This window comes from Primulina tabacum, chromosome 1 (genome assembly GCF_025594145.1).
Source record: "Primulina tabacum isolate GXHZ01 chromosome 1, ASM2559414v2, whole genome shotgun sequence".
Classification (NCBI taxonomy): domain Eukaryota; kingdom Viridiplantae; phylum Streptophyta; class Magnoliopsida; order Lamiales; family Gesneriaceae; genus Primulina; species Primulina tabacum.
This window is the reverse complement of record NC_134550.1, coordinates 55165184-55188406: the sequence shown is the minus strand read 5'-3', so window position 1 is coordinate 55188406 and position 23223 is coordinate 55165184. Positions and strand designations below refer to the sequence as shown.

General features: G+C 33.6%; 3 protein-coding genes across 4 annotated transcripts; 2 read left to right on the top strand and 1 right to left on the bottom strand.

Moving 5' to 3' along the window:
- Positions 1 to 6350: 6350 nt before the first annotated feature.
- On the top strand, positions 6351 to 9287 carry LOC142551272 (uncharacterized). Its single transcript, XM_075660421.1, has 5 exons — positions 6351 to 6819; positions 7328 to 7461; positions 8040 to 8187; positions 8305 to 8411; positions 9067 to 9287. The coding sequence occupies exons 1-5, from the start codon at positions 6528 to 6530 to the stop codon at positions 9106 to 9108; spliced, it is 723 nt and encodes a 240-aa protein (XP_075516536.1). The 5' UTR covers positions 6351 to 6527; the 3' UTR covers positions 9109 to 9287.
- Positions 9288 to 10429: 1142 nt separating this feature from the next.
- LOC142551263 (uncharacterized) lies at positions 10430 to 12833 on the bottom strand. Of its 2 annotated transcripts, none has more exons than XM_075660402.1 (3): positions 12241 to 12833; positions 11300 to 11694; positions 10430 to 11175 (listed from the first exon to the last, which is right to left on the bottom strand). In XM_075660402.1, the coding sequence occupies exons 1-3, from the start codon at positions 12377 to 12379 to the stop codon at positions 10759 to 10761; spliced, it is 951 nt and encodes a 316-aa protein (XP_075516517.1). In that variant the 5' UTR covers positions 12380 to 12833; the 3' UTR covers positions 10430 to 10758. The 2 variants fall into 2 exon arrangements, with proteins under 2 accessions (XP_075516517.1, XP_075516524.1); XM_075660409.1 differs by having other exon boundaries at positions 11300 to 11688.
- Positions 12834 to 19093: 6260 nt separating this feature from the next.
- LOC142551256 (hypersensitive-induced reaction 1 protein) lies at positions 19094 to 21522 on the top strand. Its single transcript, XM_075660390.1, has 6 exons — positions 19094 to 19208; positions 19923 to 20114; positions 20282 to 20402; positions 20530 to 20621; positions 20718 to 20814; positions 20940 to 21522. Exons 2-6 carry the CDS (start codon positions 19926 to 19928, stop codon positions 21302 to 21304), a joined length of 864 nt encoding a protein of 287 aa, XP_075516505.1. The 5' UTR covers positions 19094 to 19208; positions 19923 to 19925; the 3' UTR covers positions 21305 to 21522.
- Positions 21523 to 23223: the final 1701 nt, after the last annotated feature.

The window sequence follows — 23223 nt, the reverse complement described above, 5'->3', positions numbered from 1 at the left end:
CAAAAAATTTATTTTTTGTTGAAAAATATATTTAAAATGTGAGTATTGAATATTTGAATGTTGAATATTTGAATGTTGAAAATAAGAGTTGTAAATATTGAAAATTAGTGTGTGATGATGTAGGTAATGATGTATTTTATTTTTGGATTATTTGTAAAGATTTCCTATAAATAGATCTCCCATTTGTGAAGAAAAACACAATTGAGTAGAGAGAAAAATATTATAAAGTGTGTAGTTTGGTAAATTTTGAGAGTTTGAGATTTTTACTTTTTACCATAAATTTTTACTTTTTCACAACACGTTATCAGCACGAAGCTCTAAAAGTCCTACATACTTTTCCAAGCTCCAAACAGAAGAAAAAGGTAACAAAAATAATTATATTTATTTTACTGTTATTTATTTATTGTGTATTTATTTAATATACAATATAATGTTATTATTAGAAATAATAAAAATAAATTTTTCATAAACTTGTTATAAATCCTGGGAGGATGTTAAGACGACATCCCACACTCCCGGTAAGGGATACGACAAGTATAAAAGCCTATAAGGTTTTTAAACAAAATAAATTATGACACTCATTATAATATTATGATATGATATACATAATTATTTAAACATGTCTAATATTATATATCATATTATTATCATAAAATTATACAAATACATACCTTTATTTTTTTTGTACCCCAACGGTCATAAATGGTAAACAACGGCTATTTTTGCCCTATAAATATGATCTCACAAACACATTCCATCACTCCAACTTTCTCTTCTTCTCTAAAAATTATTCATCATCAAATTTTTCGAAGAAAAAAGAAGATGGCTTTCTCAAGGTTATTTTTAATTATTTTGGTTATCATACTCACGAGTCTTTTATTTATCGGAGAATATCCTCCTCGTGTGTTTTCTTTATTTTTACAAATACTTGTACTTGTTGTTTATCCGTTACTTTGTATTGCAATAATTATTAACTAATAAAATGCATCGTAATTTTTTAGTACCACCATGTCAAATTTAACAAAGCTCGAATTTGTTGCGCTCGACATCACGGGAAAGAATTATATGCCATGGACTCTAGATGTAGAAATGCATCTTGAGTCATTGGGTCTAAGCGAGACCATTAAAGAAAATGGCATATGCACGTCACAAGAAAAGGCAAGAGCCATGATATTTTTGCGTCGACATCTCGACGATGGATTGAAATGTGAATATCTGACTGAAAAAAATCCCATGGCTTTGTGGAAGGGATTAAAAGAAAGATTCGAACATATAAGAGAAGTTATACTTCCGACCCGTCCGGGATGAATGGAATACATTGAGATTCCAAGACTTTAAAAAAGTCAGTGATTACAATTCGGCGATGTATAGAATAATCTCGCAATTAAAATTTTGTGGACATGAGGTCACAGAATCTGAGATGCTTGAAAAAACATTTTCCACGTTTCATGCATCAAATATTACTCTACAGCAACAATATAGAGTACGTGGATTCGCGAGATATTCTGAACTCATCGCCTGTCTTCTTGTGGCGGAAAAAAACAACGAGCTATTAATGAGAAATCATCAGTCCCGACCCACTGGATCAACAGCATTTCCAGAAGTAAATGCTGTAAGTAAAAATGAATTTAAACCTGGAAACCAAAATCAAATTCAAAGACAAGGTTTTGGTCGAGGTCGAGGTCGAGGTCGTGGACGTGGAATTGGCCGTGGTCGTGGTCAAGGCCGTGGTTTTGAAAATAATCGAGATAGTTATTTTTATAACTCATCTCAAAAGAACGTCCCAAACCATCCACAGAAAAGGCATCATGAGAATACAAGTGTTAATGAGAAGCACTCAAAAAGATATGAAAGTTCTTGTTACAGATGTGGTACTCCAGGACATTGGTCCAAAGTTTGTCGAGCCCCTGAGCACCTTTGTAAACTTTATAAAGAATCATTAAAGGGGAAAGAAAAGGAGACCAACTTCACTGAACGCAGTGACCGTTTGAGTGATGCAACTCATTTTGATGCTGGTGATTTTATGAATGATTTCTCTGGAAATGATCAATATGTTGGTGGGATAGAAATGAACAATATTGATGCTGCAGATTTTCTCAACGATTTCTCTGAAAATGAACAATATAATGGTAGAATATAAATGTACAATAATCTATTTTTCATGTATTCATAGAATAATGTTTTATTGTATAATTATGATTTGTGTTATATTTAAATATATATTGCAAGTAATTTATTTCATTGCATATTTTTTTGAAGTTCAAATATGGAAAATGCTATGAGCAAAGCTGAAGTTTGCATACCCGATAGTGGTACAACGCACACTATCCTCCGAGATAAAAGATATTTCTTGGAACTAAAACCAACAAAAACAACGGTGAATACAATATCAGGTCCTGTAGACTTGATTAAAGGATGTGGTAAAGCACAATTTTTGTTACCTAATGGTACAAAATTTTTGATCAATGATGCTTTATATTCACCACAATCGAAAAGAAATTTGTTGAGTTTTAATGATATATATTCCCATGGGTATGATACTCAAACAATGAATGAAGGGAATGAGAAATATATGTGTCTTATCACATATAAATCAGGAAAGAAATATGTGATTGAAAAACTACCAATGCTCCCTACTGGATTGCATTATACACATATAAGTCCCATTGAATCAAACATGGTAGTTGATAATTCTTCGATATTAACCAATTGGCATGATCGATTGGGACATCCTGGTTCAACAATGATGCGAAGAATTATAGAAAATACACATGGTCATCCACTGAAAGACCAGAAGATCTTTCAGAATAATAAGTTTCAATGTAAAGCATGTTCTCTTGGAAAACTTATTATAAGACCATCACCAGTCAAAATCCAAACTGAATCACCAATGTTTTTTGAACGTATTCAGGGTGATATTTGTGGACCAATCCATCCACCATGTGGACCATTCAGATACTTTATGGTATTGATTGATGCCTCCAGCAGATGGTCACATGTATGTTTATTATCAACTCGAAATGTTGCATTTGCAAGATTACTTGCTCAAATAATAAAATTGAGGAATCAATTTCCCGATCATACAATCAAGAAAATTAGACTTGATAATGCTGGTGAATTTACTTCCCAAACTTTCAATGATTATTGTATGTCTATGGGAATCATTGTTGAGCATCCTGTTGCTCATGTACATACACAGAATGGATTGGCTGAATCATTGATTAAACGTCTGCAAATGATTGCTAGACCAATGATAATGAAAACAAAGCTCCCTATTTCTATATGGGGACATGCAATTTTACACGCTGCTTCATTAATTCGCATCAGACCAAGTGCATATCATAAATACTCCCCATTGCAGCTTGCATTTGGTAAAGAACCAGACATTTCTCATCTGAGAATTTTTGGATGTATGGTGTATGTGCCTATTGCACCACCGCAACGAAAGAAAATGGGACCTCAAAGAAAGGTTGGAATTTATATCGGTTATGATAGTCCATCAATCATTCGATATATTGAACCTCAGACAGGCGACGTGTTCACAGCACGTTTTGCTGATTGTCATTTTAATGAGGAAATCTTCCCAATGTTAGGGGGAGAACAGAAACATACCGAAAAAGAAATTACATGGTATGTATCATCATTGTTACATCTGGATCCAAGAACAAAACAATGTGAAAAAGATGTACAACAAATTGTACACTTGCAAAGAATAGCAAATCAAATACCAGATGCATTTGCAGACACAAAAGGGGTAACTAAATCATATATACATGCTGCAAATGCCCCTGCTCGAATTGAAATTCCAAAGAAACAAATGGAAGATACTCATGATGTCATTAAACGCCTGAAGCGTGGAAGGCCAGTCGGTTCCAAGGATAAAAATCCTCGAAAAAGAAAATTCATAGAGAAACATGATGATCACAAAATAAAGAATGACGTTTCTGAAGAAACACATGATGATCACAAAATAGAGAATGGTGTTCCTGAAGAAACACATGATGATGAAAATGTTCTGTCAGAACCACAAACTGACGAGAATCATGAAATCTCTATCAATTATATTAATACTGGAAAAATATGGAACCGAAAAGATATAGATGAAATTGATGATATATTTTCTTATAATGTGGCAATCGACATCATAAATGATAACGAAGATCATGAACCAAAATCTTTTGGTGAATGTAAAAATCGGCAGGATTGGATAAAATGGAAAGATGCCATCCAGGTTGAATTAAATTCGCTAAATAAACGTAATGTTTTTGGACCTATAGTCCTTACACCTGAAGGTGTAAAACCTGTTGGATACAAATGGGTTTTTATTCGAAAGCGAAATGAGAAAAATGAAATAGTAAGATATAAAGCTCGACTTGTTGCACAAGGTTTTTCTCAAAGGCCTGGAATTGATTATGAAGAAACGTATTCTCCTGTGATGGATGCAATTACGTTTCGGTATTTGATTAGCTTGGCGGTATCTGAAAATTTAGAAATGCGTCTTATGGATGTTGTTACAGCTTACTTATATGGATCACTTGATAGTAATATATATATGAAAATCCCTGAAGGATTTAAGATGCCTGAAGCACAAAGTTCAAAACCCAGGGAATGTTATTCTGTGAAATTACAAAGATCATTATATGGGTTAAAGCAATCAGGTCGAATGTGGTATAATCGACTAAGTGATCACTTGATGAAAAAGGGATATGTAAATAATTCAATATGCCCTTGTGTTTTCATTAAGAAAACAACATCCGGATGCGTAATTATTGCTGTATATGTTGATGATTTAAACATCATTGGAACGAATAAAGAAATTCAAGAAGTTGTGTCATACTTGAAGGAAGAATTTGAAATGAAGGATCTTGGAAAAACCAAGTATTGTCTGGGTTTACAAATTGAACAAAAAGAATGTGGAATGTTTGTTTACCAGACAAATTATACAGAGAAGATCCTTAAACGTTTTAATATGGATAAAGCAAATCCTTTAAGTACTCCAATGGTTGTTAGATCATTAAACATAGAAAAGGATCCATTCCGTCATGTGAAGATGATGAAGATATTCTTGGTCCAGAAGTACCATATCTAAGTGCCATCGGTGCCCTTATGTACCTTACAAATTGTACAAGGCCTGATATATCTTTTGCCGTGAATCTGTTGGCAAGATTTAGCACATATCCAACAAAGAGACACTGGAATGGAATTAAACATATATTCCGTTATCTACGAGGAACGACAGACTTGGGACTTTTGTATTCAAAAGATGCTAATCCAAGTATAATTGGTTATGCTGATGCTGGATACTTATCCGATCCACACAAGGCACGTTCCCAAACTGGATATGTATTTACTCGGGGAGGCACTGCAATATCTTGGCGTTCTCAGAAACAAACGCTCGTAACAACTTCATCAAATCATGCCGAGATTATTGCACTACATGAAGCAAGTCGTGAATGTGTGTGGTTAAAATCAATGACCCAACATATCCAAATTTCATGCGGATTATCATCTGATGAGAAGCCTGTGATACTATATGAAGATAATGCTGCATGTGTTGCTCAAATGAAAGAAGGATACATAAAAAGCGACAGAACTAAACATATTCCTCCTAAGTTCTTCGCATTCACTAAGGAGCTAGAGAAGAATAAATATATTGATGTTCGTCACATTCAATCAAGTGAAAACTCATCAGATCTCTTCACAAAGGCACTTCCTACGTCAATATTCAGAAAGCACATATATAATATTGGGATGCGCAATCTACGAAATTTGTGAAGAATTGTTCGTGTCAACATGAGGGGGAGTTTACGTGACTGCACTCTTTTTCCCTTACTATGGTTTTTATCCCAAATGGGTTTTTCCTAGTAAGGTTTTTAACGAGGCAGTATAAAAACACGTAATGAAGACAATCATTATGATCATCATCACAAGGGGGAGTGTTGAAAAATATATTTAAAATGTGAGTATTGAATATTTGAATGTTGAATATTTGAATGTTGAAAATAAGAGTTGTAAATATTGAAAATTAGTGTGTGATGATGTAGGTAATGATGTATTTTATTTTTGGATTATTTGTAAAGATTTCCTATAAATAGATCTCTCATTTGTGAAGAAAAACACAATTGAGTAGAGAGAAAAATATTATAAAGTGTGTAGTTTGGTAAATTTTGAGAGTTTGAGATTTTTACTTTTTACCATAAATTTTTACTTTTTCACAACATTTTTAAATTAGTCTTTTTTATTTAACATGTATAACTGTACAAGAATGAATATATAAGTTTCATAACCATGGAATTTAAAATTAATTATTAAGTAAATAATTAGTTTGTTCTTCTTGTACTGGTTCGACGAACCAGACAAGACGGAAAAAAAAAATTTGCATCTTTTGACGCTGGCAACTGAGCTGGTCGTCCATTGGGATTTGGGCCATTACCCTTTCGTCTTCTCCAAACGTCCCCCCTTACTTTTATGTAATCCGAAAATTCTGCAATAAAATCAATATTGGAAATTTAACCAATAAATAAACGATGATGATGGGTATGCAAATTCATACCCCTGTTAAGCATCTGATGTTGTCCAAAACTTTGCTGCCCACGCCCCACAAATTGTTTTTTTCTCGTAATTCAACCACCGCGAAATGCGGCAAAGGCAGAGAAATCAAGAATCTTTATGGTTTTCCAACCGCAAAAGGGCTGAAAAGAGGAGGGCTGTGTGTAACTTCATCATCGAGCAATGTGGCCGCGCCAATGTGGGATGGCTGGACTCCCGAGAAGAGCTCCAAAGCTCCTTCCCTCAGTGATATAGTTTGGCCTTCTGCAGGTACAAGTTGTGTTCCATTTGCTTATTCAGGAGCTTGTTTTTTGCTGGTATTGTGTGTAAATATGGGTTCTTCTCTCTTTTCTTTTGCATAAACGTCGGACGAAATTGTTTGCAGCAAGCTCTATATAAAAGTTTATGGAAGGAGCTTCGGGATGGGGGAAAATTGCTAATTTAATTGATCAAAACAATCATTTATGTGACTTATAGTATATTGCTTAAACTCTCTGATTTTTATTTTATCGAGTATTAGCTGTTAATCCCACTCCTCGAAGTCAAACTCTTGGTTCGTCAACCACAGCAATTTTTTAGTTTGTATGATATTTTATACTGGGTAGAGTACTGTCTAACCTTGATAAATGTGCAGTTTGTGTTTAACAAAAGTTATGCGTTCAAATTTGGTCTTACCCAATTGCTAAGCGAGTATGAACTACTGACTTAGAGCTTTTTGAGCTGCTCGAGTGTTCTAAAGTTAAAAATTTATGATTTGGTGGTGGTTTATTCTGGACAGGGGCATTTGCAGCCATGGCCATATTGGGAAAGGTGGATCAAATGCTTGCACCCAAAGGCATTTCGATCACAATTGCGCCAGTGGGAGCGGTTTGTGCGGTTCTCTTTGCCACCCCTTCTTCTCCTGGTGCCAGGGTATGCAGCTTTTGATTTCTTTTCTTTCCATTCAATAGCCTAAAACTCCGGCTGAAACCCCTTTTTATCTTGTGGCACTGATATAATAAAAGAACGTGGAAAAATCATTTCGGTGGTAATACCAATACTAAGTATATTTACTTTTTTTCCATATTGTAGCTTTCAGAGTCTTGTCTATGCTGCTTCAGTTGAGTTTTTAATTTCAACCATTGCATATCCAAAAAGTTAAGAAAACGTCCACACAAACGGTTGTAGAGCTAAGGGGGTGGCAATGACGATTGCTCCCTTTCCCTCCTAACCTTTCCTATAGGTTTATATATTTCTGTATATCATCTGTAAATAAAAATACGATTTTGTCCCTCTAAATGTTTTGAGTTTTAGTTTCGCCCTTCCTGTGTGAGATTCTGACTCCGGCACTAAATGGGAACCTAGAGTACATAGTCATTAAAAGGGTTTTATGAATCTCAAATCGATTTTGACATCAAAATCTATATAACTAGAAATTCCCTGCTTTACAAAACTCTAGTTTCCTTGAATCGTGGTAGTTATTTCGTACAATATTTGGCCTCCTCTTGCAGAAATACAATGTTTTTGTCGCTCAAATTGGTTGTGCAGCAATAGGTGTTTTGGCATTCTCAGTTTTCGGTCAAGGTTGGCTAGCTCGGAGCACTGCTGTTGCTGCTGCCTTAGCCTTCATGATTTGCACTCGTTCAATACATCCACCAGGCAATATTTTTATGATTAAACTATCCTAGTCGCATTTTTTCCTGAAAACAATGACGTTTCTCTTACATTTACGAGTTCTTGAACTGCTAAGAATGAGTTTTTTCTATTGGTTTTCAGCTGCGAGCTTGCCATTACTTTTCATCGATGGAATTAAGCTTCATCATCTGAACTTTTGGTATGCTTTGTTCCCTGGTGCAACTGGATGCATCCTCTTGTGTCTGATTGTAAGTTTCTTTAAAATTCCTAACTCTTATAATGCTTGAATGTTTTCATCTTGCTTAACTCAAGCTGTAGTTGAAAAGGTAGCGTTTGATTTAGTTTTCCTTCTCTCTCCTCTATCAGTGGAAAGAGTGTGATCTATGGGATTCACAGTTATCGTCAAAGCATAAAATTGTTGTTTGTGCCATAACTTTCGAACAGAGTAGTTTCCACATGGAACACAATCCCCATATATTTCATTAAGTTGGCCTTGGTTGGTGCACCAACTTATACGTGTAAATGTTTAATATTAATTTGATTTTCCGATCCTCAACATGTATGTATTGAATAATAAAGTATAAAACTATTCATCATGTCAACTCTCCCAAAATCAAGTTTTTGGAAAATGTGGTTTCAACCGATATCTTATATGGAATCTAATCATACATTATCACATTTGTGGCTCCGCCACGCATAGACCTGATGGATTCCTGCTGTTGGACCAAACCTGGGGTTGTTTCCTTTTTATATACCCGACAATGGACATCTCTACTCGGGATTTCAGTCTGTGTTGCTCGCATTTCTTAAATTGTTTTATATTTATTTCGGAGATATATGTTAGAGTAGATAAAATACTGTTAAAAACCCCAGATATGACTGAATATAATCTGATTGGTGCAGCAAGAAATGGTATGTTACTTGAAGGACAATTTCAGATTTTGATTCTTGGAGTTGTGCAGGCTTCATCTTCCATTCATAAAATATATATCCAGTTTGAAGTGTCAAAAAGGCATGACAATGGTTTGCTTACCCAACTGTATGTATGCACAAAGTGTAGCTTCAAATTTGAAAATAATACCGAATATTCTCCATTGAAGTTGTTCTGATGAAGATAAGCATCATATCCGAAAGTTGAGCTAGCACTTTCAATTAGTTGAATCCGGGACAAGGTTCACGCCCCGTCGTCATGCTAATATTATTTGTATCATTATGATCTTACTGAAAGGACTATGTTCAATGTTAGGATTGCGAACAATATGAATTAGTTCGAGCATGAGCTTCTTGACCTTGAAAATTAATTGTTTCGCGATTTTGTGAGCTAGTGAATAATTTTTTTAAAAAATATTTAAGATAGTTCTCGTTGCTTGCGCTTGGATTGATGAATCTGAGACGATGTATCATAAATTCTTTGACTTGCTTGTATTGCCAACATTCAAATATTATAAATTAAGTAATTTTAATAATAATTGTTTTGTATTTGAAATATACCAAAATGGCGTCATTTGAAATGTTTTCTCCAATCAAACTCTTCGCCCCATATCCAAGTGCAACCTTGATTTGATTACTATAGGTCCTAACATTGATTCAGATTAAAGCTGTGTCCAGATATTTCTTTTGTAGCAAAATGTCGTTTTACATATACAATTTGAATTTAAGAGAAATAAGTACATGAACAAGATATAATTCGGTTTTAGATCAAGTAGACCATACGTGGATCCAACGACTCTACACTGCACATCATTATATTGTGCATTGTAGATGGTTCTTCGTATGATTTAAATCCATCTACATTCAAATATTTGAGAAAATAAAGGTGAGACGAGGTGAAAGGACGACAAAAAAGATTTAGTTTATGTTTGAGTTGGATCACTATTCACCCAACATTAATGAAATCCTATGAATATCATATATCGATATGGAATAAAATAAAGACCAATATGTTGCCATCCAAGTCACATGCCACATTTGATGGTGCCTTTCCCCAATATGTTCTTACTCATATAAAGTCTCCACCAGAGCAGTATCTCAACTGAAACTGAAAGTTCTATCTTTTGGGCTTGAATGGGGTTAGGATCTTGGAGGTGTTCGGACAAAATTTTTGTAAAAAGTTTATGAAATTGTTTTTTAAAAAATTATTCTCCAAGTAAAATTTTTAAAGAATAACTGAAAGGTACTTTTTCATATTTACAAAATACAAAACTTTGTGCTCCCGCAACATATGCGGCATCTTCCAACATCTAAACACACTGTCTTCTAATTCTTGATCTTGTCTTACGCTTCTATGAGCTTTCGGGTCGACGGTGCAGCATATAGTCACTTCCTCCAAGAGATTCATAGCGCAAAAAAATTTGAAGAACAAAGAACATATTAATGTTCCAACACCTGACATGACCGAATGTTTGACATGAATTTGTTCTCTCATTTCTCATCAAAATCAGATTCTAAGGGAGTCCAATCCACAAACATTGTGCCAAAACAAGAATACAATACGGGGTAGTAGCTATGTCAAACATAGCCAGAAAACGAACAAGTACTTTCATACACTGCAATAAAAAAACTTGAAGAAAACAAAACATATACACCAGGCGGAACTCAATATGACCAGAAGCTAAAGCCATGGTCTTCGATCGGAAACCATGAGTTTGCAGGGGGGCCGTGGCAGTAGCCTTCTTTGCTCTTTGGAGAGACGTAAGCTTGTTTCAAAGATTCATCTGAAAAATCCGTCCGATCAGGTTCAAACACTTGAGAAGAATCACCTGTTTCAAAAAGCGAAGAGTGTCTCTCATTATTGTAACATAGACTATCTGTACCGGTACTTGAATCACTTCTGGCTTCACTTTGATCTTCATTTAGGCATGCCACTGCCAACACTGTGTATCCTTCGTCTTTAGAGACCGCAGCAGATATGGGTTTTTCCATCCATGATTCAGATGGTCCTTTCAGGATGCACGGTTGCGAGTTTTCCTTCTCCTTTTCTTTAGCATCAAGATTTTCTTTGAGGTGAAAAACCTGCACGACAAACTAGTCAACACACAAGGAATACAACAATGTTTGAGCATAAATTACTCAGAAATTCAGCTTCTTCGTTTCTCATTTAAATAAAGAACGCTTAGAATTGATCGAGCATCATCACCTCTAGATTGAGTTTCTCATTCTCCTTGAGAAGGTTATCGTAATTGGTTTTCAGGCAATTATATTTCTCGCTTAATGACTCATAATCAGTTTCTAATTTCTTTGTCTTCGACCGAGCCCTGCGATTTTGGAACCATATTGCAATCTGTCGAGGCTGTAAACCGAGCTCTACAGCGAGCTGGTTCTTTCTTTCTGGTTCGAGTTTATTTTCAGCCTCAAAACTCTTCTCAAGAAACTGAACTTGGTCGACCGTAAGACGCCTCTTCTTCTCAGGATTATTGAAATACTCATCCAAATACTCATCTCCACTAATCTCTTCTCGTTCGAAAGATCGACAACACAAGTTTCCAGACATGTTTACACTAAAAGCTCCAAAATTAACCATGGCACCTGAGCCTGAAACAGAACTCAATCAGCAATGCAATATATATTGACCCGTATGGCCGTATCAAGAAAACAACAGCAACAACAATGACTACGGGGTGTGAATAAAACGGAGGCTCAAAAGAAAGTTATCCTCAAATTTCATTATGTTCATAAAAAATACGAATTTCACCAACTGGCAACATTATTTTTCCTAGCATAGCCTCTATTGGTCGCTCTTGCTGCTCCAAGAATCACATCTCAACTAAAACAATTTCAACAATAAAAATGAAGTAAAATCAAAGCAAGCTCAAGGGAGAAAAAAGAAGATTGTTAGCATCTTATGCAATACTTTCAGAGTAGGCTGCGGATCCTGACATTGGGACTAGGGGGTGACTCAATCCCTTTGAAGGTTCAATATTTCACTTCATTTTTCCAACAAAAAAAAAAATCATATCATATCAATCACCACGTATAAGTTGTTAAAAAGCATAAAATTCATTAGCTCCACCTTTGGACAAGTGGCTTCAACAAAAGTCAACGAAGTTATTTTGCTACCAAAAATCAATAAACACGTACCGGTAAAAGGATTTGAAGAAGCAGACGTAAAGATTGAACCAAAAGGCGGCTGATCAAGAGAAGAAATCTTGACTTTCTGCTTCTGATTCGGAGCATGGCCGCCATCACCACCACATATCGTCCCCCTACCCATCATCATTTCTATATGTAGATATAATTTTTTTTTACACAGAACAGCAACATCACAGAACAAGTATGAAAATTTCAAGAATCTGCCACTTTTGCAATCGGTTCCGCTGATTTTACTTAATTCTACCGTGGGAAGAAAAAAATTCGCAGGCCCTTCACCGGCGCTAGGCTTGAGGATTGGCCAAACTAGCAGGAGATGCAAATTTTGTGACGGAAAAAGCTTGTGATAATGATCTCTGTGACGTGAGAAGTGTGAGAACACCTGCTGCTCATCACTCCCATCATTTCTTTCATCTTTCCACTGCTAATATTTTCGAAGAAATTAAGGAACAAACAATATGCGTTGTCTGTGAAGAATGTGGAGAGAAGCGTTAGCCGGAATCGGTAGCAGCGAGAGATCAATTTCTGTGGTTCTGTGAATCTATTCTTGGTACCACTTGTAGAAGGAGAACAGTGGAAGGCAGTTTGATAACGAGTCAAATGATTTCTAAATATATATTTAGCAAAAAAGGATTTCTTATTTTATTTTTATTTTATTTTTTAAATAGTTGTACTCATTTAATAGATGAATCACAATCAGAAAATATATTTATTTGAGTACGAAAAATAAACGAAAATCTATATAATTGAAAGAGACAACTTGGGTTAAAAATATTATGAAGCCAATATTATATATATTTGATTTTCCTTATCCAAAGTATTTTCTCTCAAATTATATAAACAAAGATTGTAAAACTAGATAATTTAAATCTTTAAAACAAAAACTATTATGAGACAATTTTAAGATACATATATTTTATTTGAGTGTCTCATAAAAATTAATATTTTTTATATAAAAAATATCAATTTTTATTGTAAATATGTACAGAGTTTAACATATCTCTTAAATCAGAAATATCACTTTTTATTGTAAATATATACCGAGTTTAACATATATCTTGGATAAAGATTTATAAGCTCTACTCAATCTTTAATCTATGAAACAATTCTAAAAAAATTAATGTTCCATTTTTTTAAAACTATAGCATTGAAATTTCTTTCCTTTAAATTAGAAGTGATGAGCTGTTAGACCCTTGTTGCACCACCATTTTGTCTTTCATAGCCATATGCTAATCGTACGAAATTATTTTATTTTGACGATATATGTTGTACTAATTATAGCATCATAGTTGGCTTATTAAACTAATGATAAAAACTTGTGTGAGACGATATCACATGTCGTATTTTGTGAGACGGATCTCTTATTTGAATCATCCATGAAAAAATATTATTTCTTATGCTAAGAGTATTACTTTTTATTATGAATATCGGTAAAGTTGACCCGTCTCACATATAAAGATTCGTGAGACCGTCTCACAAGAGACCTATGTTGGATCAATTTTATTTATATGAGCTTATATGTGAATAATTATGTGTTATGTGTTGTCTATTAAGTTAAACACAAAATAAAGTGATCAACTAAGGTTTCGTGTTATTTGGTTTTAATGTATCTACTAGGTTGTGTGCTTTTAATATGTAGATGCACAAGTGTAATTTTTGTTTTTATGATGAGCTAAAAGAGAAATATTAGAAGATAATGACAAACATTATATATATGGGTCATGGTTTTCAGATCTCACGTTGTTACGTTTTCTAATTTCTCCCCTATTAAGAAAATAATTCTGAAGATAAACTAAATGATTCTCTCAAGGAAATAGCGCATAGATCTGGAAGATCAATACACGTTCTAAAGAATTCAGAAATATGGCTTCAGCAATGCTTCCGCTTAAGTTTTCAATCAAATTCTTAATGTTTTAGCACGATGAATTATGCGGTTTATAAATTTTCCCCAACAACTTACTCTAAAACAACCAATTGCTGTGGACAAGACTTTTGGTTGGCCTTCGAATCACATAGAGACAAATTTAATCTAATTATTTATAAATTTGAAAATATTTACCCCTTAATTTTTTTTAAAAAACAAAACAATATTATTTTGCAACAATAAACTATGTTCGTCAAAATGTTAAAATTCAAAGTATGAAAACAACAACTATAAAACGATAAACGAAAATATGATCGTATATAGACGACATACACGTATCACTAAATAAAAGCAATATGAAACTAGAAGTATAAATATCGAGTATGTAAAATAATAAGAAATCAATAAGCGGGCCTCTTGAATCCTCTGTTCTATTTACCTATTTTTTCTTAATTAAGACATGTACGAAACGTTGAAAGTCAGAACGTGGAAAGTCAAAAAATACTTCCACAATCATGAGCCATAATTAACTCAAAAATATGAAAAACTAAAAGACAATCTCAAATTCGCACGCATGATTTTGATTCAAAATTAAATTTTAATTTCAATTTCCAGCACTCACAACCATTCTTCTTTCAGAGATACATCGAACAAAATTTGTATATACATAGTAATTTACAAACCACACATAGACATATCTGTCCACTATATTAATTAATAATATATATTTTGTTGACATTGCCGTTGCAACTCATGGCCAATCATCTGTCAATTTAATTTAATTAATTAATAACGCATTGTAGAACCTATTTGTATAATATAAAATTTTCTTTTTTATTCCGATAACATGAAATAAATTTGATCGAGGTGAATAAATAAATGGAACGAATGTTATTTAATTGGCCATGCACACGTGGCTAGTGGACAAAGTGTCAAATCTAGAAACGACCAAGAAGCCAGGTCCAGTGTATCCCCGATGATTCATAAAACAACCGACATTACATGATTCTATTCTTCACACCCCGACAAGAAGAATATTAGTATCGATAGTAATGGCATTTGTAGTACAGTGATAATAGTAATAGATGTCGTCGTCGTCGTTATAGTTGATATTCACTGCAAAATTTAGGGTCTGATTCCAACGATAGTGATAATGGTATGGCAGTGATAGTGGTAGCAGTAACGACTGTGATGGCGGCGGTCGATAGTGCTATTCTAGATAGTATTAGTCGTTGACGTAATTGTAGAGGTGGGTGGTCGGGTGGTGGTGGGCGAGGACCGGATTTCTGTTGGCCGAGAAACTGGGCTTCTTTGTACAAGTGTTTGGATGGGCCTTTTCATTAAAGCCCAATGATATTGATTTTTTTTTTTTTAAATATATATTTACCATGAATGAGAAACCCCTTTATATGGATAAGAGACTACTTGACCCACATAGAATAATAAATCTAGAGATGTGTATGAGTACGCAAGGATATAAGGGAGATGACAGCAAACATCGACCACATAACATATCCTAACAATATTTTAGTGATAAATATGTTTCACACGAAGATCGATCATGTGATGTCGGAAAATAACTTCTCACGTCACTGCAAATCTTACCAACTCAGCTATACCCAGGACACCAATACTCTTTAGTTAATCAAATACTTGCGTGTGTGTTATCTGTGAACCGAAATAGGAAGGGGGATTTTAAAACATAACTTTGATAGATTATAGGACTAATAAAGAAAAAAATAATAACGTAAAGAACTCAACTGACTATTTTCCTTTTTTTATTTTGATTTCCCTCTGGTTGGACTTTTGTCTTCCATCTTTAGGGTTGGATGAATAAAAAATGTACCAATATTTCTAAATTTGTAAAGAAGTCATGAGGCAACCCAATCATACAACAAGCAAACGACGAGGGTGGCGGCTCCCACGGTAGTGCCATATTATTTCTTAAAACTTCAAGTAATTAATGAGATATTTATGTTTCTTCATCAAATATGTAATATAATCAACTAAGGGAAAAAAAAGCTATAAGAGGTAAAATCCAAAAAAAAAAAAATAATGTACAATGTACAGTTTAAAATTTCTCGTTTTTGACTGTGGCAAAATCTTTGGTCAACTTTGATAATATGCATAGGTTCACTCCTCTGGATAAGATTATATAACATGAGTATATCTTTATTCCCCGGGCCTAGTGATGAGCTTTGGTTGCGTATTCGAAGATATTTAAGTAGTGTTTGCAAATGTTTTAGAAAAATAATTGCCAATTTTTTCTTTACAAAATTCGAAAAAATCTACAATAATTTTTTTAAACAATTTTTTTTTTTTTTTTTGACATTGGAGTTCACACACGCATGCGTGTATGGGCGCTACCATTTCTCCACTAAATTTCAGATGCTATAAAAATTATGATCAAATATAAAATATAATTGAGTCTCTAGATTAAGATATCCATTATAATAAGGCAAAAATTTGTGTTATACGGTCTCACGTGTCGTATTTTGTGAGACAAATCTCTTATTTGGATCATCCATGAAAAAGTATTATTTTTTATGCTAAGAGTATTACTTTTTATTGTGTATGGTTGACCCGTCTCACAGATAGAAATTCGTGAGACCGTCTCACAATAGACCTACTCATATGATAATTAAATTTTTTTTGTATTATTGCCTATACTAATATAATATAATTTCAATAAAATTATATATTTTTTTAGGAAATATACTTTAAAAATCATGTTAAATATAATATTATCGATTTACTCTCCCGTTGTGAATGAATAATTTGTTAAAAATACATGGAAGTGATTATGAAAGCATGTGGAAACTGGAAACCAACATGATCAAACTTCCAAAAGGGTCATTGAACCTCACCATAGTAGAGATGGAAGTTAGTCAACTCTAATCTTATTGGCTGGAATATTTCTGAATATTGTTTGAGTTTTGAACGTCCCAAAAGTTTTTAATGAGTTCTTTTATTATTTTAGATTTTTTTATGATAATGTAACCCTAATCGTTATCGTCGTTATCGTATATTTCACATCGTATTTTTTGTGACACAATCTTATTTCATTTCATATTCAATTAATATATGAGGAGTTGTCGAAGAGTTTTTCGATTTTGCACGGATTTGAATTTGTACGAGACTTTTCGATCACCGATAAATTTGAAAACTTATTTCCGATTCCATGGAATATTGTCATAGTTTTCACAATTTTATATGCTTAAATTGAAACTTATAAGAATATATGAACGCGTGATGGAGACAAAAACTTTGGAGATAAAGTATGAAATTGATCTAGCCTAATATGAAAAAGTCGCAATAATAATAATAATAATAATAAATATTTATCTTGAATGTGAGGCACAAGATAAATGCTATGGTTCTTTCCTTCCTAATTTAATTCTCATGTCTTTTACTAGCATTGACTAATGCATACATTGACAAAAGTATATATTTATATATATAAAATACATGTCGATTTGAAAATGAAAATATTTTACACACAAGAAAAAAATATTATTAATATTGTAATTGTATTATCTTGTAATATTAGTGACTTATTTTTTTATCGTTGTTTGCTATGTTAATATATACTAAAATAAAGAATACGATGACACATGGATTTTAACTAGAGTCGTTCTGTTCGATCGGCCCGTCCCGTCCCGCTAAGTAGCTAGATTGATTTGACATTTTTTCAGCTCCACCCAAATCCACGAAATATAACAAAAAATTGGCAGGCCGGCCCACCCTGTCTTGCCAAATTGGTGCGTTGGGTTGCCGATTTTCGAACCCATCTCACCCAGCCAAATGACGTGTTGCAGGTCGACCTAATTTGACTGCTCTAATTTTAATATGGTTTGATCAACACGCCTACATCAGAGAGTTACACTCAAATATCAAGCAAATTCGCTAAATTTCAAGAAAATATTATAATCAAACTAAAAGACACCCTATTTTCTAATTACACATTTTGATGGCCAAGTTCACCAGACTTCACTTGAAAAGTATCACTCCTCTTCAACTATGTATTAATCAAATGTGCAGATTATTCACCTAATATCATCTGCGATTTATCTTGATCAATTATAGAATTTAGAATATCAGCAATAATGAGCCTAAACACTTTTTCGTTATTTATTCAAAGATCGTATTAAACAATATTATATATATATATATATATATATATATATATATATATGAGATATGACAATTAAGATTAACAACATCAAATCTAAAGAAATATCTCACAACCAGACATATTTAATATTTTTTTAAATCAAAATTAACCACAAGATAATCCCAAATTTAAAAGATCAAACATATCGAAATATCCACTAATTTAATTAAGATATCAAACCAACGAATCATTGTATACTTCTTTCCACTGTCGATAATCAAAACTTGTACTATCATATATATATTTATCTGTATACGAGATAAATCAATTTTGTTTATATTTACAATAAAAATTAATATTTTTGACATAAAAAATAATATTTTTTTTTGAATGACGTAATAGAATATATAACTCATAGAATTGATCCATAATATCATTTCAGAAGAATTTTTGTGTTAAATTGGATTTCATTGCAAATTACAAAGAATTAAGGCAAACTGATGACATGTCAGGTCCAATTGGGACATCCCATCACGTTGCATCGCAGCTCTAAATTACCTGAAATTATATGTTCCAAACTTTTGTTCAATATATACTAACTATCTGAATTCTTTGGATATGTCACAAAATAATATAAAATAGATAAATTTAATTGTACATTTTTTGTCATATTTTTTCCCTAATAACCTATTAACATTGAAAATCTAGTTTGCATCAATGCTTCACGAGTAAACATAGTCGTATTTATTAATTTTCAAATTTAATTATATATGTAAGTTCCATTATTAATCTAGTATGTAAATAAAAATAAGTAATATTAGATAATATATAAAAAAATTTATCGGGGTTTAAAAGGTAAATTAGTGTCTATTCCTATGGCGTGCTACTCTATATAAATAACAGATTTTCCGAAATCTCCAACCATTCTTGCTCACGAACTACAAGTCTTCCTCTCGAGGTCTTCGTCTCCAGTGGCAAGCTGTACTCTCTCTCTCTCTCGCCTTTTCTTTTTGGTTTTGCGAGCGCTCAGAGTTTTTAGTGTATGATGGATCTGTATTCTTGTCTGAATTATATTTGAAATGTTTGTGGGTTTGCTTCAGATTCTGAAAATCTGTTGAAAATTGAATTCTTGAGATTTGACTTATAGCGGGGGATCAATTTTTTGTTTGATTGTCTGTGTTTTGCTCACTTGCTTGCTAATTTATAAAGTTGCTATTTTTACTGCCGAGATTTATCGAGACCTGGAATTTCGTGCGGGGATCGATAGAGGGATTTAATTGATTTTTTTTCCCTCTCCACTCTTTATGGGTTTATCTCTAAAAAATTTCATAGCGTCCGTAGTGACAAAAACCCATAATGAGTGCAACTGAGCTCAGAACTTGAGCCCGGAGTGCAACCCATCGAAGAAATAGTAGATTCAAGAATGCGGATAATGAATTTTATATCGATTAATGAACTTGTTCTATTGTTAATTGATAGTTAGTCAAATTTGTATTGGATTACATGAGATTAAATTGTCTTTAAATATTCAGACTATAGATTATAGTCCAGTGTTCTTTATGGCGCCTCATCGAAAATTTTGCCGACGTATTTTCAAGAAACCAAATACCACTCCACGGGCGAATTGTGGGTCATTTTTTTTCCTTTGGATATCAGCTATTGTCACTTTTCCTTCAATCCTTCTAATCTTTGCAGGACATGGGAAATTTGTTATGTTGTGTTCAAGTTGATCAATCGACGGTTGCTATCAAGGAAACATTTGGAAAATATGCCGACGTCCTTCAGCCAGGCTGCCACTGCGTGCCTTGGTTTCTTGGAAGCAGATTGGCCGGCCACCTCACCCTCCGGCTGCAACAATTAGATGTCCGGTGTGAGACCAAGACAAAGGTCTCTTTTAGATAACCTTGATCATAGTACAAAACCACATGCTTCAAAACTAGCTCACAACCACAAAAATGTTAATTTCATGATACATGAATATTTATTCTTAAATCTTTGATATGCTTCAGTCAGTATATAGTTTACAAATTGAATTTTTGTTGATTGTCATTCAGGACAATGTATTTGTCAACGTCGTGGCATCAATACAGTACCGTGCCCTTGCAGATAAAGCGAATGATGCCTTCTACAAGCTCAGCAACACGAGAAGTCAAATTCAGGCCTACGTGTTCGATGGTACATTCTTGACCTTGTACTCAATAGTCGCTGTGCATAATGTATATATTTATTTATGTTGACTGCCCCCGTTTACTAAAATGCAACATCGTCATACCTAGAACGTTTTTGTTATTTGATCATTCAGTGATAAGAGCAAGCGTTCCAAAACTCAATCTCGATGACACATTTGAGCAGAAAAATGAAATTGCTAAGGCTGTGGAAGATGAACTTGAAAAGGTAAAGTATTGAACAATGCTAACTGATCATGCGGACAGACTCGAACCCGATTCTTAACTTTTTGACATTGGTTTTGTGATGGTTGTTTGTTTGCAGGCAATGTGTGCTTATGGGTATGAAATTGTTCAGACGCTAATTGTCGATATTGAACCAGATGAACATGTTAAAAGAGCTATGAATGAAATCAATGCAGGTAAAAATATAAAGTACCGCACAAGGCCAAATTCGATCCAAAACTTTCTCAAATACTCCTCAGTCCACCTGTTCTTTTGGTTGCCATGTTGCTCATTTATTCTCGACCCATTTTCAATTTAACAGCTGCTAGGCTGAGAGTTGCTGCTAATGAAAAAGCTGAGGCTGAAAAGATTCTGCAAATCAAGAGAGCCGAAGGTGAAGCTGAGGCCAAGTTTCTCTCTGGTTTGGGTATTGCACGCCAGCGTCAGGCAATTGTGGATGGATTAAGAGATAGTGTGCTTGGTTTCTCGGTTAATGTTCCCGGGACTACTGCGAAAGATGTCATGGACATGGTTCTTGTTACTCAGTACTTTGATACAATGAAAGAAATCGGAGCTCATGCTAAGTCTTCAGCTGTATTTATTCCTCATGGACCTGGTGCGGTTCGTGATGTGGCGACTCAGATTCGTGATGGGCTTCTTCAGGTTTCTCACCCTGATTTGTTGTAATATCTCCGGTGTGTTGAATATCTCGGTCTTGCATCTCATGTTACGTATAGTTTTATTTGTTTGATTTTATGTATCAGGTGTTTCTTGGATACATTTGTGGTTTATTATCATGTTTTTTATATGTGCTACTGCAGAAGTCTTGGATGGCAAAATTGTTTGTGTTAAAGCATCGTATTGTCTTCTTTATCTGTGAATTGTATCAAGATATGATTTATGTAGCGATCATCGAATTGAGCGAATAATTTTGTATATTTTCAAGACAGTATCGAAGTATATAGGGCTGAACGTGTTATCAATTATAGGACCGATTGTATGCTACCAAACAGTTCAAATGTTTCTAACCAAATAGCCAGCTAAAATTCTCTGTTTCTTAGAAAACCACAAAGCTGTACTTCAATATTCCTGCATAAGTGGACCTGAGAAATCACAGGTTAGATGTGTATCATCAGCAGGTGTTGACACGCACATACGTTTGAAATCAACAGTTGTTTTGAACTAAACAAATTACATTCCACTACTGCAAAAGAATCTATTACTATAAAACAAATTCCGCCGACTCCTGTTGCGGAGATAACTAAAATCCAAGGTAAATTAATATCAACAAATGACATTGGCATCGAGACAGCAGTGGAACCATAAATGGTAAAAAGTTTAGAAAGATAGGGGAGAAAAAGAGGGGGATGACTGCTCCCACCGGCCATCTTTCTCCCTCCACCACACGCTTCATGCAGTTGCCGGAGGTGCATTGCTTTCAACTTCATTAATCATTTTCAAGATTTCGTCTTTCTTAAGCTGCATGTCTTGCATCTTTTGCTCGATCTTTTCGAGCTTCACCCTCAATTTGCTGGGGTCCTTTTTTATTCTCAGGATTCTTATCCTTCTTCTTATCCTTTGCACCATCCTTATCTTTCTTTTTCTCGTCGATGTTGTCTTTCTCTCCATTTTCCTTCTCCTCGTTGTGCTTATCCTTCTCCTTCCTTTCGTGTTTCTGATCTTTCTCAACTTTGGTTGCACTGTCATTCTTAGGATCTTCTGTTTCTCCCATTAATATTTGGACAAGATCAACTGACCTCTGCCAGACTGCCATACAAAACAATCAGCTTAGAATCAAGATTTTCATTTAAAGGGTTGAATTACAATATGCATCTAATCAACTGAAATATACAAGGATAGCATTTGAACACTTTCTAAACCATTTCTTTTCCTTAAAATTAAATATCATTTTAAATTTTAAACAAGCATTTTTATAGAATAAAAAAGTTACACACAGATATATATCTATACATATTATAAAAGTGTGAATCAAGGTCAAAAGTTTTTCTATTGTGTATTGCCAACTTTGTCCTTAGTTTGTACATACAGGAAAAATTTAGTGAGGATGTTTTCGTCAAATCAGTTATTATGATAAGAACAAAATTGTCAAACTACATTTATATTAGATAATGATCAAGTTGCCAAAAAAACTGAAACTTTAAAATTCTTTGATTTTTATTTGATTGTAGATGAATTGAACAAACTTTTTTCACAAAAAATATTAATTTGAAAATATTGAAATACCAAAATATATTGGTTTTATTTGCTTATAGATGAAGTGAAAAAGAATTTTTTCACAAAAAACTTAATTTGTAGATTTTTTCACAAAAAAGTTAATTTGTAAGATTAAAATAACAAAATTCTTTTGTTTTATTTTCTTGTAAATAAAGTGAAAATATTTTTTCCACAAAAACTTAATATGTATAACGATAGGATGTTAAATATCTTTTATTTTACGTTCATTAAGATTAATTATTTTAAAATGAAGAATTAAACTAATGAAGCCAAATAATTAAACTAATTTTGTTTTTGTTTTGACAAGGTTGGTGTCATGAAGAAGGTTCGATATTTAATTACATTTACAAAATGATACAAGAATTTTCAGA